The sequence below is a fragment of the Ascaphus truei genome, chromosome 4, assembly GCF_040206685.1.
Source record: "Ascaphus truei isolate aAscTru1 chromosome 4, aAscTru1.hap1, whole genome shotgun sequence".
Classification (NCBI taxonomy): Eukaryota; Metazoa; Chordata; class Amphibia; order Anura; family Ascaphidae; genus Ascaphus; species Ascaphus truei.
In genome coordinates, this window is record NC_134486.1 from 12,082,433 (window position 1) to 12,101,808 (window position 19,376).

The following is a 19,376-nucleotide window of genomic DNA, read 5'->3' on the forward strand; positions in this document are numbered from 1 at the left end:
CAGAAGCATTGCTCATTCTCCCCACAGGAAAGGAGAGATTTACTTTTTATTATACAGATTAAATCATGAGCGGCCAACTCCAGGGCTCAAGGGCCACCAACAGAGCAGGTTTTCAGGATATCCCTGCTTCAGCAGATGGCTCAATCAGTCTCTGCTTCAGCACAGGTGGCTCAATCAGTCCCTGCTTCAGCACAGGTGGCTCAATCAGTCCCTGCTTCAACATAGGTGGCTCAATCAGTCTTTGCTTCAGCACAGGTGGCTCAATAATTCCCTGCTTCAGCACAGGTGGTTCAGTAGTCTTTGACTGAGCCTCTGATTGAGCCACCTGTGCTGAACCTGGGATATCCTGAAAACCTGCCCTGTTGGTGGCCCTTGCGGACTGCAGTTGGCCGCCCCTGGGTTAAATGATTCCATCCTTGCCAGCAGAAACAGAGTTTCCTGCGGTCTCGCCACCCTCATCCTAACTCCTTCCTCAGCTCGCGCCTGTAAAAGGTGCCGTGGCAAAGTCCAGCGCTTTATGTTATATCCAGTAAGTTTCCGGCCCCTGCAGTGACGGGGCTGAGGGAATTAAGGCCAATTCTTGCATGACACAAGTGTGTGACTAACGGGACCCAAACATTCACAATTAGATCAGTGATGCAGTCATTGCGTCAGAAACCCCTTTGTTACCACAAGGGTCATCAACTCATTGCAGTATGGCAGGCCCACCTCTGGCAGCTAAGGGGTTAACCCTACTCTAGATTCAAGAGATTTTGTCTCTCGTCGTCTTATTGTCTCTTTTTGGTCAGCAACATTTGCCAGTAGGGCCTCTCCCAGCCCTGTGGCCCCCGCTCAATAAGCGTTGGAGTTACTTCCCCGTGGAATGGAAAGTCTGATGCGCATGTGGTTGACTGGTGTTCACAGCTTTCCTGGCCTGGGGAAGAGGCTTTGCATTATATAGAGTAGGGGGGCATTGTTCTTGTAGGTGTCCCACTGCATGCTGTAGCTGAGTGCCCAGTGTGCTGCATTAGGCTGCGCTTATAGTGCTGGCGACGCGAGCGTCGTGTCAAAACAAATGCATTGTCGCCATCGTCGGCGCTTACAGTGCAACGGCGACAAAGCGACGGGGCGACAGTGCTACCAAAAATCTGGTAGTCACTGATATTTGATTTTTTTCGGCGACGGTCTTCCCTTGCGGCCAATCAGGAGCTTCTCTGTGCCTCTGCCCTCCCCCTTTTCTGACATCACTGGCCTTGTAGCCAGCGACGTCGCCTAAACTTAAATGGCGACGGCGATGGGGTACCCCGAAGAAGAGACCCGTGATACTGAGTCTCGGAACGCGTAGGATTGTGGCACAGCGCTGACACCGAACCTGAGGGAATCCGGTCGCGACGTCATCGGGTGTGGATGAGCGGGCGACGTGTCAGAGCCGCACACACACTGACTGACTCTGAAGCAGGAGCGCTTGTGATACTACCACTAACTAAGGCTCAAGTCCTAGTTACATCTTGGAAGTAGGATTCCAATTTATTCCTTCGACGGAGCCAAGAAGCTTTTTTAGCTGCACACAGCACTTGCCCTGAAAAGGGCTGAATCATCGGTGCTATTATCTTGCATTTGTGCATCTGTATATTCATTATGTGCATTGTACCATTGTCATTTTAGCTGTTTGATACAGTTATTTTATATTCATCATATCTCAAGTAGAGATTTATTAAATTCATATATTTAGCTATCTCTGTCATTGCCCCGGACTATTAGCCAATCTTATATCCCACGGATAGTACACTACGGTGGTGTGTTCTGTGTTTCTCTTCTCTCCCATCTCTTCGAGGTATAACGGTCCACAATTGTGACAAAAGAATCAAGACAATCTCCCAAGGAATTTATTTATTTCCACTATCCAAGCGCCAGAAAGGTCTGTTTTCCACAGTGATCCTAACTTGGGGGGTTAGACAACAAGTCTGACTTTTCAAGGCAGCGATTGTACTTCCACAATACAGGACTTATAAGGTCACTGATTTGAATTTCATTTGTTGTGGCACTAGCGCTTTTTTTGCACTAATTTAACCTACCATATGTAAAGGAAGACGTTGTTTGGATAAGTAGAACTGCAACTTTCATGAACGGCTGAGAAAGCTGAATGTGTACACACAGCCTGTGTGGGGGGAAGAAGCAGCGTTATCTATTCCAGATAGAAACAAAGGGAAGCGCATTCTCTGTTCAAACTCATTCTCTTTCAGAAAGGTGGACAGGCAGACAGGCATTAAGAATGATAGGGAGGGCGTCTGTAATCTGTAGCATTGCTCGATAAGATGGTTACAATGATCCATTGAAAGGCACTGAGGAGTCGGGATAAATTTGCTTGAATTGGTTAGGTACCATTGGAACATCATTTTGTATATGTTTTCCTTTGCCAATAATGATCCAGAATAAAGGGTCCTACAAGTCCAGTATCCAGCACTGAGTGCATCTTGGGAAGTGCAGAGTAGTTTATTTACATAGCGCCATTAATGTACATAGCGCTTCACAGCAGTGATACACGTGACAATTCTATAAATAGCAATTAATACAAATAACACATGATGGGAAGAAGTGCTTCAGACATAAAAGTAACATTAGGAAAAGGAGTCCCTGTCCCAAAGAGCTTACAATCTAAATGATAAGTAGGAGGGTGTTCTCGTAAGTGCGTCAAGTGGTAAATAGTCAAATGTATATTTGATTTATCAGTGTGCTTTACCCCCTCTTCATGCAAACCCCCTCCTCTGCCCCCACAACACACCTTCAGCTTTCAGGAATGGCAACAACGTTCCACCGAAGAGAGTTCTTAAATAGTTACAAACATATTGGTCAATGTGCCATTTATTTTTTAATGGAAGTCTTCCTGTTACTTACAGATGTAGCTAGTCAGGTTGTCCCTAGTGAAAACACAACATCGGCAGCTACATTGTAACTCCGAGAATCAGAACTGCCCTGGGATTCAGTGGCCATGATGTTACAGAAAGTAACCCACCGGAGACAATAATGAAGTTACATATCTCGGAGAGAAAGATCTCTCGCTTCCCTTTAACATCTCCCTGAGAGAGGATTTCACCTGCATCTCGTTCCATCATTGTCCCACTTGGGCCACTACTGAGCGTGCCCTCTGGTTCTTGTGTGATTTTTCTATCTGACAACTTCTGAATTGCCAATAATGATCCAGAATAAAGGGTCCTACAAGTCCAGTATCCAGCACCGAGTGCACCTTGGGAAGTGCAGAGTAGCCATGGTCTCTAACCCAGAGGTGCTCAACTCCAGTTCTCAAGACTTCCCAACAGGTCCGGTTTTAAGGATATCCCTGCTTCATGCAGCACATGTTGCTTAATCAGTGGCTCAGTCTTCAACTGATTGAGTCACCTGTGCTGAAGCTGGGATAGCCATAAAACCTGACCTGTTGGGGGGTCTTAAGGAGTGGAGTGGAGCCTCATCTAACATATGCTTCAAGCATTAAGAGGGGACATTGCCCACGATTCAATATACAATGGATCCACCTGTGCTGGAAATGGTGACCTCCAGTTAAGCACAGGGCAGATTACTTTAAACATACTGAATGAGACTCTTAGATTAATCATACAAGCCTCATTTTATCCATCTCGCCAACAAATATTTATGGATTTGCTCTACATTAATATGTCTAACCCTAACGTAATTCTCTTTGCGGTGACCGATTGGTGGTGTTATTATGTTTGCATTATTTTTTTACTTACGCGCAACATAATGTTGTGTGTTATAATAGCAAAGATCAGTTCTGTTCACTTTATCTAAAATATTCCTGATTTTTTTTGACACCTCTAAGCACACCTCCCATCAGTCACCGTTTCAGGCTATAAAGCCCTAATATTGCCCAGTATTTCTTTACTTCAAGACCAATATAGCCAGAAGAAATACATAAAAAAGCATATTAAACCACAAATATGCTAAACGTCTGTTTCTTTATTGTACGGACAGTCTTTAAATTATTTTAAAATGGGAGACAATAGGTTAAGTAATAAAAAAAACAAAGTAATTATTCAACTGGAGTATATCTGGAAAAGATTGATTGCCCCTTCGTGTTGTTCTGTATGTAAAATCAAATGTGTTCTTCATTTTGCTTTTTTTTTTCTCTCCAAGACAATTATTGAGCATCCCTGGTTTCCTTCACTTGTCTGGAACGGTTTTTACATATTTTTTTGTGTGTTTTATTTTAATCTTTTCCCTTTTTTGGAGTCCATATTCGGTGCGGTTTCGGAGTAGGTTTTTTGGCACTTCTGGTCACACAGCAGGCATACTGTACGTTTAAAGGAAGCCATGTTAAAGTGGATAAGAAGCAAAACGTGATGACACTGTCCATTTGCATGTAATTTCCCAGAATCCCTAGCTGCAGTGGAAGCTCTGTATGGTTATGGGGTAAAACAAGATTGTGGCCCTATTTCATTCAGACATGTGAACATGCTTGTTTATCATTGCTGAATTGTCTGTAATCATACAGTATCTTCTTAAAGAAAGGGTCCCCCTTGCTCTATTATCAAACAAGGGAAATTGTGTTTTTTTTTTTGCATTGTGACCCTATTAGGCATTAATCTTACATGAAGCTTACATGAAGCTTACATGAAGCTTTCAGTTGGATTTCAACTGAAATTGTGGAAGCCAAACAATTTATGTCCTTTCTACCTCTGCTCAAAATGTCTTTAATGGTGCAGTAACTTCTTGCTGACCCAGGACGCTGCATTTGAACAGACAGAAAGCGATAGTTAGTCTGCAATAGTTCTTAGATCGTCCAGAAAACAGGATGTGTCAGATAGAAGATCTTAATGAAAAATACAGTTGTGTTCAAGCTTTTCAGTCTGTTCTTCAGATTAACTGTAACCAGGAAAAAAAAACCTAATCCCTGAGCAATGACTCCATCACCTCCTCATCACAGGAACTCACTCTCTTTGCACTGAATTCCTCATGCACTTACCTTCTCTCCTACTGCCGCTGTATACCTCCAGCCTCACCAAACTCAATGCAAGCTTTGCCCCCCAATGGCACCTAGGTGAGGGGCATACTCCAGGTGTTTGCGTTTTATTAACCAGAGCGCTTTCCTCTCTACAAATAAGATGAAGTTCAGGATAGCGATGTAAATAAAAGTGGGACTTTTACAAGCTAGCTTAATATAGACAGAGCTGCGTCTTGCTTTCAGCGCACCTAGAGATACGCACACGTCTTCCAATGTGAGAACGGGTACATTGTTCCAAGTGTAGCCACAAAATGGCAGTATATGAAGGTCATATGACTTGGACTTTTAAAGCATGGCAAGTGCTGAAGGGAACTTTTCAAATTGGGCAAATTGTACCAAGGTTCAAGAAGTTCAGCCAAAATGTCACCCAACGATAACAAATGGGCACAAGTTAAACATCGCTTATCTACTGGTTGTAGGCACAACATTTAGCCAAGTAATGAATAAGTAGATCTACATCTGAATAGCTCCCTTTGCAGCTAAATGTAAATAAGGGTGTGTGCCTCCACTACAAAGAGGCCAACACCACAGCCCCTCCGGCAGCCAAAAAAAAAAAGGGTTAAAATAAAATGTACCCCAGAAAGATGAGTTGCAGAAGGTTGGAAATTTACAAGAATGGGCAGGTCCTGCGGTTCAAAATCCTCCTAACTTCGCAAGATGAACTTTGGAAGGAATCGTCGAGCCAAATTAGAGCCAAAACCCAAGAAAAGTTCACGCTCTAAATCGCCCTTTTTTTCTTTTTATAAAAAAAATTAAGCAAACCGAGTTTGAGAGCCAGAAACCTGCAAATTTCTGCGACAACGTTAGGCAAAGGCCCCGCTCCCTCAGTCAGCGCGCCCGCACTGCAGACAGGCGGGGCGCTGGCAGACACAGACCGCGATATGCAATCTGTAGGGAGCCGGAGAGGGGCGGGCTCCGATCGTGGTGCCGTCCACCCCCCCCCCACACACACATATATATATATATATATATACACACACACATACACACTCACTCACACACTTTAATAACACTCAGCTCCTTCCCTGCTCCCCGCCCAAGGCGCCTCCCACCTAGCTCCTTCCCTCCCCTCCTCACCATTGGCTGACTCGCGTACCACGTCACGCGTCAACGCCGAAATTCCCAAGATTCTTGCAGCATCGGCCGGCCGACGCATCACAGTACATAGTCAGCCCTGTCGGAAGGAGGCAGCGGGGGCAGGGACCACTCGGACAAGGGTCTGGTGGTTCACGGCCACGCGCCACGCCAGCCGCAGCGGGTTCGCAGCCTAAGAGTTCATAAATGTTGTAGTAAAAGAAGAGTTCAAGCAACCCAAAAACGTGAAAATATTTTTAGACACCGGTGATACCTCGGGTATTCTGGAATGTACGACAGAGCAGCATTCTAGTGTCCTGGCAAGTATTCCTTAGAACATGCTCTTACATTGCAGGAGTACGAACAGAAACAGACACATTGATAATCAGAGCAGCAGGTTTGTACAGTGTATACCCAGCAGCTCAGGCTAGAATCCTCAGTGGTTCTCAGACTGTATTCGGTGCAGAGGTATAGGGAGGATTCCACAGAGGTGAAAACCAATGGTTTTCTTCATGTACAATCATAAGAACCAAACCCCAGGTGGGATAATACACAGAAGACCAGCGGCAATAACAACACAAATGAAGTAATTGCCTAGCGTCCCATCAAGCACAAGGGCACCGACTTCTCTACCTGTTCATTCAGAGGCTCTCCTGCCAGAATTCAGTGAAAAAGTCGTCCAGTGGTCAAGTCTCTGTGTGAAGTCCAATGTTTGCTCCACGAGTCCACTTGCAAGTTACAGACTCACCGTATTAAGTCGTGAGGCAGGGGTGCGCAAACTAGGGGGCGCGGCGCTTAGAGGCCCCACACTCTTCCCCAAAGCATTTAAATGACATGCCGGGGATCACGCGCAAGGCCTCTGTAAATTCCCGTACCTCGTCTCCGGCGGCGCCATGTGTTGTAATGTCAGAATGTTGGAGACAAGGTAAGGAGAGGGGGGGGGGGGGGTGGGCGCGAGCAGTGGGGGACGTAGGGGGAAGAAAAAGCTTTAAGTGAATAGACAAGGTACTTTAAAGCTGAGCACCACTTAGTAAATATGGCCCTGTATGGCCCCTATTCTGCATGGTGAGCAGCAGATTAATGTACACTTCACAATGCAGTAGCGGTCAATATCTTACCTATATTGCTGACGTACAGCAACCCTCTGAGCTTTCCAGGAATGTGGACGCTTGAACCAATGCCCTTTCCAGTGGTAATTAATCAGGATATAGCAGATGCCATCGCACTAGTCATCCCGTGGTACGTATATCTCGCAGCTCTAATTGTTTTAATCAAGCCACGGCCAATCGCTTGATAAAACTCACAGTAACTAGTTACAGTGCGGGAACAGAGGCAACAGCATCTGCAATACTGGGAGGTATTCCTTCTGTGTGCTGTATACACAATTAGCAGCAAAAAGCCACATGGATATTTGTTATACTTAGTTTAACTTTATTGATGCCAATGTTGCCAGAAGTAGAGTATTAAGCTTGGATCTAGGCATATTTCTCCCTGTTCTAAACACACCGTATTCTCCCGGCCTGTGCTGGTAGAAGTATCCTTCCGCCATCCACTTGGCAATAACCAAGCAGAGAAATCAAAGGCTTCCCCCCTCTGCCCTGCCCACCCATAGTGACCGCTGTGTATCAGGGCTTCTCATGGACTTGAGCGAAGATGAAAGCGGAAGGCAGGATAAATTAGTCCTAATTAGAAGGGCTAAAAGAAACGAGCTCTTTCCAGCATCCCGGCAGATTTATGGGGCTAGCCTTGGATGTGGAATCTTTCACAGACGCAGGCGGCCCCGATAGCGTCTGTAGGAAGCCGTGTCCTGCCTGCCTGTTTGGGTGGGTGCCCTGGGATTTTGCTTCCCAGGGAAAGGTTAACCCCTTATTTGCCGTTGACATCAGCAAGACATTGCGCCCCATGCAAGGGTTCGGTGACGAGGCTAGTAACAGGGTGATATTGCTTGTAACCGCTTGTTGTCCAAAGCAGATCTGAAAGGATGCATTGCGCACGTCTTCATGACCACTAGGACCAATTAAGGTAATGAACGGAGAGTCCTACTTTTGTTCATGCAGGCTTTGTGACCGTAGGATAAGCAACAATATGGGCCTTTTCAGAACCCTGCGCTGGGTGAGAAGACGTAGTAGGAAGGAGTACTGGGGCGGGGGGCAGCGATTCGATTTCCACAGCACCGTGCACTTCAACATGATGTTAAATAGCACGTGCATTATTAATCTGGTGAATATTACTCAGAAGATTATTGAAGACTTGATCTGAAAGATGTAGTTTTGCCAGCCTCTGTACCCCTTATTAAAGAGGGGGAAAGGTTTTTTTTTTTATAGAGATTTTTCTACATTTTGGAAACATTCCCCAAAGTATAGGCCCTCGTAAGGAAATCTTGACTAGTACCAGTGACTCCTAAGGTTCTAATGCTAAATGCATTATAGCCATTAGAGATCATTAATGGCCATTCACTCCAACAGTAGCCACAGATTGATAAAGGCTTTAGACTTCAATATGCTATTAACCCATTCGCTCTCCGAAGGACTAGCAATGCAATCTCATCAGGCAGTGAACATGTTAAAATTTCAATTAACCCAATACACACGGATTGTGGTCATGAACACTAGGATCTAACGAATTGAAAATACTAATTTGCTTAGGTTTTAAAATGAACTATATTAAAGCCAAGAAACAGGCAGAATATTAAGCAACTAGCGGTCTATTAAAATCCCTTCGTGCCCTTGTTCTGAAGTAGTCTTGGTGCGTTACGTTTTTGACGGACATCTCAAAATTTCAAAAGCCAATGCTCATTTTATCCTTCTACGTGCAAAAGATAAGCGGCTCGTTTTTCTGCCAAGAGACAAAAAAAAACAGGTCTCAGTCCCAAAGCACAGAGTGTTTCACCGATCACATATCCCTCCAGAAACATGATTAATGAAACCACATAAAACCACGGTGAGCAAACACACCGTCCGTACCAGTTAGTGGTTACATTCATGCAAAGCCTGCTCATCAGGCAGAGCACACAATCGAGAAGGGAAATCATCTCATTCAATATGATGTAAAGCTGCTTCCCTCGCTCTGAAGAAGACCAAGTCCTGTTCATTGGAACAGAGCCGATATCTTCTCGAGTACCGGGAGATGACTTCGCAGCATTCTGAATAGAATGTAGGATAGTAGGTGTGACGATAGTGAGGGTTTGGCCCGGGATTAACGGGGTTACTCCCCAAGGGCCCCCCTCTAACCTCGCCAGGGAGACAAGGGGTTAACTGGGCTGAGGCCCAGAACTGTGACTTAACCCTTGTTAAATAACATGAAAATGCTTATTCCCCTGTGTAAATGATGTTGTTCATGCTGTTCATTGTTCTTCATGCAAATGATCTTCATGCATGCATGTGTCCTACCTGTTTTGCTGTGATGTCAACTGGGAAATGGGAGAAGTGGCAGTCTGTAATCCTGCTGGCTTTCTTGCCATAATCTTTAAGTAAGTGTCTATATTTTGCGTGTTATTTGTACATATTTGCTGTGTTCACCTTTATCAAGGAATAAAATCACTTTATTATATCTTAAGTCTCGTCCCAGTTCAAACCCAGGTATATATATATATATTTATATATATATAGTTTTTGGTGTACAATTACAGCCTGTCGCAAGCTCTCGTGACAGTAGGGTTAGACGGCATGGACGGGATATGGTCCGGGATATGGTCCAACATGGTGCTCGCTCTGCTGATGGAGCACTAATAAGAAGGAAACTGGCTCCCCATGAGCGAGGAGGAGGTGATTACGGAATATTTGAACTCCAGCCATTTTTTTTATATTAAAAAGGAAAAATCAAAACGGAAAGAGAGAAGCCAATTGTAGAAAGGAAATTCACTCCCTTATTGCAAGTTTCCCTCAATTTCAGACGGCTTCCAAAACTGCACGTGTTAAAAGTAATAAAATTGTTTCTTATCTATCCTTTTTTCCCCCCCTTATCGGAAGACAATTTCTAAAAAGAATAAAAAATAATTAACTTCCTATTGAAAACAAGATGAAACAGCATAGATTGTCAATTAATGTGATTCATATACGGACTATGGGCCATTGAAAGGCAATCTCATCCGTTTGGGTTTATTCATGAAGGTACAGAATCACAGGCATTACCAGTCATTAAACACTCATTCACTGAAGACTATTACATTTTGATTAACGCTATTGAACTTTATGAAGGAGTACATAACTACATAAAAAAAGTAGCAGCAAGACAAGTTTATGAGAGAGAAGTGAGCTTTTGGACTAAACAGTAATGTACTTTAGGACTTGGCACTGCTTATTAAATATAACCATATTATTTTGATTTGTACGGATCCGCAGCTCTATTATATGACGTAAAAAAGCATGGCGGGTGTTTGTGAAGCCTGGACCACTCTAAGGGCAAGTCCCCAGTGGCCGATGCAGCGTGCACACCACACACCACAGCCCAGCCCTCTATGGGGCAGGCCCCAGTGGCCGTGTGTGTGCGGGCGCACAAAGCGCTGTGACGCGTACGCTGGCAGGGAAGACAAGAATTTTGTCTTCCCGTGCCGGGTCACGTGCTCAGCAAACAGCCAATGGAAGGGCAGATATGCCCTGCCCCTGTCAAGGCCCCATCCCCGCACATACCATAGCTCATCTACAGACCGCGGATGTAATCTGTTCACGCGCCACCAGACGAGTGTGCAGCAAAGAGCTCTGGGGCCGTAGCCTTAGAAGTAGATCATTTATCGACATCAGCCACATCCTATATTGCAAAACCCCATTACAAAGCACAAGACAGAGACCTGGCCAGTCAAAAAGTGCTTTTACATCAATTTTATTGCTTTGTGTTTCACAAACATTTTTCATCGAGTACAAATCATGGAAAGACAAACAGATGTCAAATTTCAAACCATTTCATACCATTTACAAAATGAAGACGTTTTGTAATAGCAAAATTCAGTGCAATTATTCATCCCAGGACTTTGGTGTACTCACCGAGATCACTTCAAAACACTTGAGACAATGCAAGGACAGGAAGGTCGTACTAGAGACAAAAGGGTCATCTGACACATCAAGGATGAAGAGGAACATCTGGAGTCACATCTCTTAACCTGAGCAAAAGCTAAAACCGAAAACAAATCCCAGATCGATATGACCTGCATCTCTGCCAGGATTTGTGTCAGGCCTTCCACAGCTACTGGTTTTCCCATCACTTGTGTTGGTCAGGCTGGTTAAAACGCATAGACATGTATAACCATGAAAGTGCCCCATTCCAACAACATTTTATCACTTCACGCTTCATACAAAATATCAGGTCGCATGCAAACACACATTGTATACATTTTCTACAAAGTCTGTATTACCCTTCAACTGAACATTTCCCCATATAACCACAATAAAGTTAAAAGTTGTGGAAGCTGTATTGGTCCAGGAGGTGTGTAAATTCATTGTTGTGATACTTTTTAGAGAACCAACATAGGGTTTGTTGGATAAACTTGGTGCATGGAACTATGGAATCCACCAATCTCTTCTTCAGTACAATACACTTGGAGATCCGTTTTAAAGGCTCCAGACGCAACAAACGCATCTACAGTATGAATTACTATCAAGCTGGTTCACTAAAATGATTAATAACCTTAAACAAATCCATATAACCAAAACGCAGAAATTATGCCAGGCGGTAAACAAGAGATTTGTATTAAACACTAGATGAGCGGTGGTTTGTAAGAGCTTTGTTGGACACGGGTTTACATTTGTATGAGGCTCGTCAATGTACTTCTTCTCTCCCTGAAGTACCGGTAAGGAGTACTAAGCCAAGGTGAAGATTGCAGCCTGCGCTACAGACCTGTAAGCAAACAGGTGCCAAAGAAAATAAATTGTAGACATGGGTGTCAACATGTATCAAGGCAAAAAGTAGCACAGTAATCTGAACTGTATGCATCAAATAAAATAAAATATTGACAATGGGATTTTGTCTTTGAAACATCCGGTGATATTTGATTTAATCTAGAATTGTACCACTTTTGCCTTCATACCAGAGCCATTTAAATAGTTTAGAATTCCAACAACCACCTCAGAATAGGCAGAAATAACATCCCATATTGTTCTAAGCAGCAAAACACCTATTTCCTTAATATACAGAAATAAACATGTTGATACAACCTTCTACTGAGAATCTATGTTCTAGTCATTGTCACTTTTTTTGGTATTCATTTGAAGCAAACAAAAAGTTTCAATTTGCCTTATTTACTTAGACCTTTGCCAACTGAAAAATGCCAAAATAATACTTTTGGAGATACAGCTTAGTTAAAGGCATTACAATTTATTTTTAGCTGCAATACCAACCACATCTTGACAGTGTTTCAGTTGCAATTTAATGTCTGAATAGAGCAACCACCACGGGTCCTGGAATCTCAATAGGTTCCACTCTGCAGATAAATATTACCATTCAGATCAAGATTAGAAGATAATAAAATAAGAGGACCAACCATCAATGGTCAGGATCTTTCATAATCAGGCCTCCCTAATCAGGGCTCATTAAATAAGATTTTTTTGTTTTTTCACTACACGTTCAGAGAGATTTACACACAGAGAAATAGATTTACACACTCACATATATATATATAAATAACATCCACAAAGTACATTGGATATTTAGTGTCTCTGGGAAGAATTAAATAGGAGTATCGCCTGCATAAGGAAAATAAGAAAACACGATCCATGATTTGCAATGCACCCAGCAGTTTATGCCCATTTATACAATATATATTTGATAACTGGATGTACAGTACCATTAGGTTAACCAAGTAAAAGTCCTGCTATAATAATAATGACAAACGTATAAAATGATTTGAACATAGTTGTTTCTTAGAATGTCTTTGTGGATTACGCATATGCTTCTGTTACTGTACACGCCATGTTTAAGTCGTTACGCAGTATTCTAAAGACACGTTTTTGTGACGTTGTTATGCAGGTTGAGTTCTCTACATTAAAGCGCTCTAATTTTTCCCCTCTACTGGTACCCCAGGGGCTATATTTGTTGAACGCCCATAGGATCACTTCCAATGCTGGAGGACACGAGCACTTTCAAAACACACGGCACAAGATTCTTCAGTAGCAAAATACTTTATTCCGTAACAAAACATTGGCAAACACGACGAGGGCTAAAAGGCACTAAGTGACAAGCTCACGAAACACGTCAGGGGACGACGGGTGTTGGGTAATTTCTTTTTACCCCTGGCATGTTTTTTCCAACTTATTTTTGACTGAATATATAATTCTGCTATTGCGGAAGCTTGTGCCATGGACCCTTGCAATAGGCCTCTCCCACAGTTAACACAATTTCCATGAGGAGCTGTAGATGGGTGTGGAAGCATTAGGTGTGTTACCGCATATCCCTGCATAGTAAATATGGGCTTGGAAATCTTGCTCTGGTATGCAATAATCTTTACATCGATTACTTGTTCAACTAGGGTGCTCCGAATCTTTCTTAGTTCCAGCATCTTTGGGAAGTCAGAGTAACCTCCAGCAAGATCATTGTAAGCCACAATTAATTGAATAAATATTTTATAAGCCAGTGGCTATTGGAAGAAGCAGGAATATTTTAACTCCTAGATGACGCCCCTTTTAAAATGGGATTAAATGGGGATTGCTGAACGATGCCGGCTGCAGTCTAACCATTTTGGAATCGCCGCACTGCTTGTTGTAGTCTCACGTCACACGGTGTTGATCGAAACATCCATCTCCCTTTAATAAACCTTAGCACTATTTGCTCGTCATGTGTGTGCCTGATTGCATGTGCTCCACTTTTCATAGCACCCTGCAAGGGCAAAGCTTCAGCCAGTAGAGCGGCGATTCACAGATCTGCTACAGCAGCGGGTCTTTGGCAGCCACGCTCTTTCCTGCTCTGGCCACCACGGTGGACAAGCAGCCTCCTGCAGGGGACCGGTGGAGGCAAGTTTGGTTTTCAAGCCTGAGTTATTAAACCAAACAAAAATGCAGAACACAAATGTACGGGCAACGGTCGGAGGCAATTTTATGTGTTTCCCTGGTCTCCGACTGCTGACGTGCATGATACGATGCTCAGCTCCTCGTGGTCCTTTGTCACAATACCTACTAAAGATCTATCTTTCATTTCAAGTTTAGGGGCTGCACACGGGACACCAATGGGTTATAATGGGTGAATAGTTGTTACAAAGCTCTGCATAGTACAATGTACAGCACAGACAGATCACCCGTGAGTGTATCTACAAGTCTTAGGCTGAGGCGCCGCTAGCGCTGAGCGGGCGGCGCTTGCCGTGGTTACTTACATATATAGATATATGCAAGTCCCCGGTCACGTAAACAAAAAAAAAACGGACTTTCTAACGCGCTCAAATACCCGCAACGCCCCCCCCCCACCCTCCGCGTAAATGCCAGGACACCTGGCGCTCATGCGTGGAGCGCTCTCCAAGGATAAGCGCGCTCTGCGCCAGCGGGAACTCGGCCTAACACAGGTTCCCAAAACTGCTACACAGTATCCGCCTTGTCATACTTTGGTGTAGCTTAACTAATGCATGACATGACAATGGGGTGAATAAAGCAGGTGTACAGACATGTACAGCAGTAACTATAATTCAACTAAATACCATTATAAACTTTGTCAGTCCCCACACCGGTCCTTGGTTATGTCAGCTGCGGTAGTACCCACAAACTAAGCTATTTAACCCTGAACAAGGTGTTTTCCCCTTTGTGGACATCAAGAGGAGGTATCACAATGGCTTGTTTAGGGCAAATGGATGGAAATATTTGGTCACTATTACCCAAGGTGCAAACGGAAGCATTAGCGAGTGTCACACTATCTAGAACCAGTCTAGTCTCTCACCAATGGGTTGCCTGGGCCAGGGAGGAACAGAGCCGTGTGTCTGCTGAACCAGTTCTGCGGACCCCTACTAATGTAGGCAAATAAATAAACCCCCACTGATTACCATGGATGTCATTGCTGCTTTAAAGGAAGGTACGGCAGCCCTATTAGTCAACCTAAAACGTCTTTGCAAACTTTAAACCTGCCCCTAACAATTGTTCAATGACGTCTGAGATGAAATAGTAAAAGATTACGACTTACAAATATGAGTGAGGTAAAATCTGCCTGTGGTCACCCATTAGAGAATTGGGTTGTGATTTGTGAAACCCCCATGGTGCACTGTGAGGATTTCTTTACTAGCTCAAGACTAAACATATATTCCCATTCAGCATCTGCACCGGTCAGTCACATTGCTTCACTATTCTCCTCTGCAAGGCGGTTCACAAATCCAGCCGGATCAGGGTCCGAGCCGTTCCCCAGTTTCGTTCCCCACCTACGCTGCCAGAGTCCATAAAACACATCGCCCTACAATGCAGTGAAGGGTTAAAACTTCTGCAGCAAACACTCCCAATGTCCTTCAGTTTTAAGATGTTTTTTTCCCCCTGGGAGGACACAATTACTGGCATCGATATGGCCCGTTACATTACCATTCACTCTCAGAAGCGTCTCATGTTAAAGAGGATTGCGCATTTACTAGAATTCATTCTTTGCAGTAGTTTTAACCTTAATCTTGACCTCTAAGCCATGTTGACATATAGTAGAAACACAGCGAGAGGTACAGTAACATCTGTTAAACTCCCACACCAGAATCTTGATGTAGATTTCAATGATCCGTTTAGCCCGAAGTTAGAACAAATTGCGACAAGGTTGGTTTACTTGGCATTAAAGTAGGAGAGATGTTATTGGAGGATCCGGTGGTTGGACATGTCTGTGTTGAGTTTGGGACTACTTACGTTAAAGTAAACCTTCAAGTTTTACTGAAATCACAAGTGGAGGAAGGAACGGTATATTTAGGCATGAGGCTTAATGCTGCTATTCATCAACTTAGATTAAGTATTGATTGGGTAAAGAAAAATCCAGGAACCAGCCTCCATACCCAGACGAGATGTTCCACCTGCTTCTCAGCTTCTACAAGGCAGCATATTTGGCAAGGACCTCACTTTGGTACTGGCAGTGTAGGGCAAGACTACCTGCTTTTTCCATCTCAATCTGTTCTCCATCTCTGTTCCTAATATAGTTTAGAGGGATGTCTCCTGAACAACATAAGAGTGTCCACCCTCAGATCGCTCAAAGCCGGAATACTTTTCTTCCATCTCATCTTTTTCTGTTCCCTTCACACTTCCTTTTAGGAAACCATTGCAGGATTTCTCCGTGTCCGATGCGTGTGGCACAGTGTGCTCGTCCTGTTAAGAAACATAAATGCGCCCATGTTTATGGTGGTCACACAGTCCCGGGGAAAGAAGCAGGAGTTACACGCTCTCGCAAGCAGTTTATACTCATTATCAAAAAGGGGCACATTTTAGGCCTCTGCCAAATACCTACGTTAGATGCATCTTCTTTCCCACGGCACAGGTTCTAAAAAATACTTATTCGGTAAAGGCCAATATTATGCACCTATTTTAAACATCGTTACACGTCATTTTATTGTATAATAATAATAATAATAATAAAACAGAGTTATGTCCACGTGTATAAAAAAATAAATAGAGTCTATTCCATATATATCTTGTGTGTGTGCGCGCGTCTGTGTATATACACACAATATAGCAGACGTTATTGCACCCGTTAACGTGATGCATTGCGTTTACGTTGGGGCGTTATTTAACAGGAGTGCTATTGCAAACAATGGTTAAGAAGAAAACCCATGGTATTTAATACATTGTTTTGTGTGTTAACAGGAGCAATAACGTTGGTACATCTATATATGTACATGAAAGCTGCACATGGATTTTTTTTTAGAACCTGTTGCATCTTGTTACAAAACACAGTACAGTACACGTGTGTAATATACAGTACATGCTGTGATACTATGCATGGTTTTTCTGCCCCTCCCTGCATCGTTGTAGTTCCGACACAGAACCACCAGCTCATTCTCAATACCAGCACTTTAAGCCTTGCTCCTGGATGGGGCCAGTATCGCCTGGCTTTGCAAAGCTGTGCGGCCGCTCTAGGAGCAAAGTTATAAGCAATATTTTATGTTCAGGACACCGACTGATAATGTACATACAAAGAAGTCCAGGGACGGGCTTTACACTTCCAAATGTAGAAATCCTGGCCTTCCACGATACCGGAGACTTCGAAGAAATTAGTAATATGGCAGAGCCATACAATAGGCAAAACCCCATACATCTTGCACCTGCTGATCTCTCCAGACTTCAATACCTACTGCAGGTAAGAAGCCTCCAATCTAATCTACACGCCGAAACCTGGCAAGGATTATGTGCATTTAGGCGACTTTTCACTTCCAGAACTTTTATACAGGGCCAAACTGGTGCGCAGAACCGGGCAGTGGGAGATACAGATACCAGGCATGAAAGAAGAAGAGGTAGAAGGGAATCCCTGGTACGAGACCCTCATTTAAGAACTTCCTGGTTTATTTCTACTGCAAGCGAATAAGGGGGACTGGAAATGCACAGACGCACTTACAGATGTAGCAAGACTTGCGGTCTCCATGCCACGGGCGAAAAAGCCACCGGGCACGGCGCTGGGGGGCTGTGTCGGCCACGATCACGCTGCGGGAAGTCCATGTTTCCAGACCTGCCCCCCCCCCCCCCCCCCACAGCATTAAATTAGTCCAGGCAGCGATCGCCACGATCCCCCTCGTAAGACAAATATTAAGTCTTGCTACATCTGTACACCAGTTAGAATGCTCATGTTACGCTGATGCAGGAACAAAGCCCTCCAAGAACAGAAACCATGCCATGCGTGTAACGCAGCGTACCTGTAAGAGTCTGGGCATGAGACGCTCTCCTACCTCTGTAACATCTGGCACCCCAAAGCGGAGCTTCTTCCGGTATCTCTCGGGTAAGAAGAAGAGGAGCTTGGGAAGGACCAGGTAGACCGTGCGAGGGTTCACATCCCGGCCCTTTACTGGACCTGTAAAACACGCACAAGATGGCTTCGGGACATTATGGAGAGGACAGCAACGCATTGAAAATGGCTTGGCTCCTTTAGTCTGATTAACATGCTGGCTTGTTACACAATTATAAATAAAAGATTCAGTACACCACAACTCATCAATTTATCACCATTTCCAATTTACAGACCCCCCAATATAATCCTAAATATTACAATATGAATGCATCTTTGTTCAAAGCATTGCGGCAAACTGACTTCTACAAGCCCTCAATTTAGGGGTGGATGGAAATGACAACAGCTAGAACAATCGGACTGGCATCTAGCAGGAGAAGCTCATCGGCTTTGGATGGAGTGCGACAACTTTTGATGTTCCATACGAGACACCTCTGGTGACCAGCTAACGGGGTATGAGTTTTACTTAAAGACAGATCGGTTAATCCAACAGCCTTTATACATCCAGAGTAGTGAAAACTACTCAGCTTTAAATGGGGAGACAGAACACAGACGCCTAAACAGTATTCCTAATAGCCTTATCCAACAAGCATACAGAAAATCACAAAGATACGGCCTGCTGCCGGACTAAAGCAAGTGAACATGTCAAAGGTCCCCCGTGATAACCAATTGGACCAGTCTGGCACATACCTGTGAGCAGACTCACAATGAGCCCCACAATCACCACAGTGGTAGAGTTGTGAGCGCTGTACCACATGTACGACAGGGAATAGAACCTCTGCAGACCGGTGACACTGAAAAGAGAAAGACCAGTCTCAGTGTAATGAATACATCTTGCTGCATCTCACGGGCACGAGAAGGGCAGAGCATGTGCCCCACGTACACTCGGCTGGCCAAATGTATTCTACAGGGCGTAAATTTCCCCTGTGGGACCATCCTCGGTAAGACAATTGTGCCATTTGTTTGTGGAGCACATATGAAAGGAGACAGCTCTCATGTATGTGAATGAAGGATGCAGTGGGAAAGCCTTCAGTAGAGACCAGTACAATGCATGAAACCCGGTTCACTCACCTACGTTTGGCTGCCTGCGAAGTTAGCAGCGTGGTCATAACAACGGTGGTCAGATTAGCAGCCTCTGGGAAACTTGTGGCGTTCAGCAGCGGAGGAGAAACAATCGGAATTTTGGACATGAAACTACCAATGCCGATCCAGAAGGCCATGACAAGCCCGGTCACCAAGCCGCTGATCGCTCCCTGGGTGCAGAACGTAGAGAGGGTAACAGAGGAATGGACAAGAGAACGTCTATATTTAACTCAAGGCTCATAAACCTCATCCTCCCAAAGAGCTAACAATCTAAATGTTAGCAGAGAGAAGAGAGTGACCAGCACAAAATCACAAGGAACTGGCACGTGCTTTTACATTTGGTTCTTTCACTTAAAACAGCATTACC

The 19,376-nt window shown here is 44.1% G+C and overlaps 1 protein-coding gene across 4 annotated transcripts in view; it reads right to left on the minus strand.

The window, feature by feature from the left end:
- Window positions 1-10,843: 10,843 nt before the first annotated feature.
- The window catches only part of SLC5A6 (solute carrier family 5 member 6), a 62,461-nt gene continuing 53,928 nt past the window's right edge, over window positions 10,844-19,376 (minus strand). For 3 of the 4 annotated variants that reach the window (XM_075595351.1, XM_075595352.1, XM_075595353.1), the window contains 4 exons: window positions 18,998-19,179; window positions 18,617-18,720; window positions 17,838-17,992; window positions 10,844-16,299 (listed from right to left, as the gene is read on the minus strand). In XM_075595351.1, the coding sequence (XP_075451466.1) occupies window positions 16,135-16,299; window positions 17,838-17,992; window positions 18,617-18,720; window positions 18,998-19,179 (606 nt within the window). In that variant the 3' untranslated portion in view covers window positions 10,844-16,134. The remainder of the gene's footprint in view (window positions 16,300-17,837; window positions 17,993-18,616; window positions 18,721-18,997; window positions 19,180-19,376) is intronic. The other variant, XM_075595354.1, reaches the window with a different exon arrangement.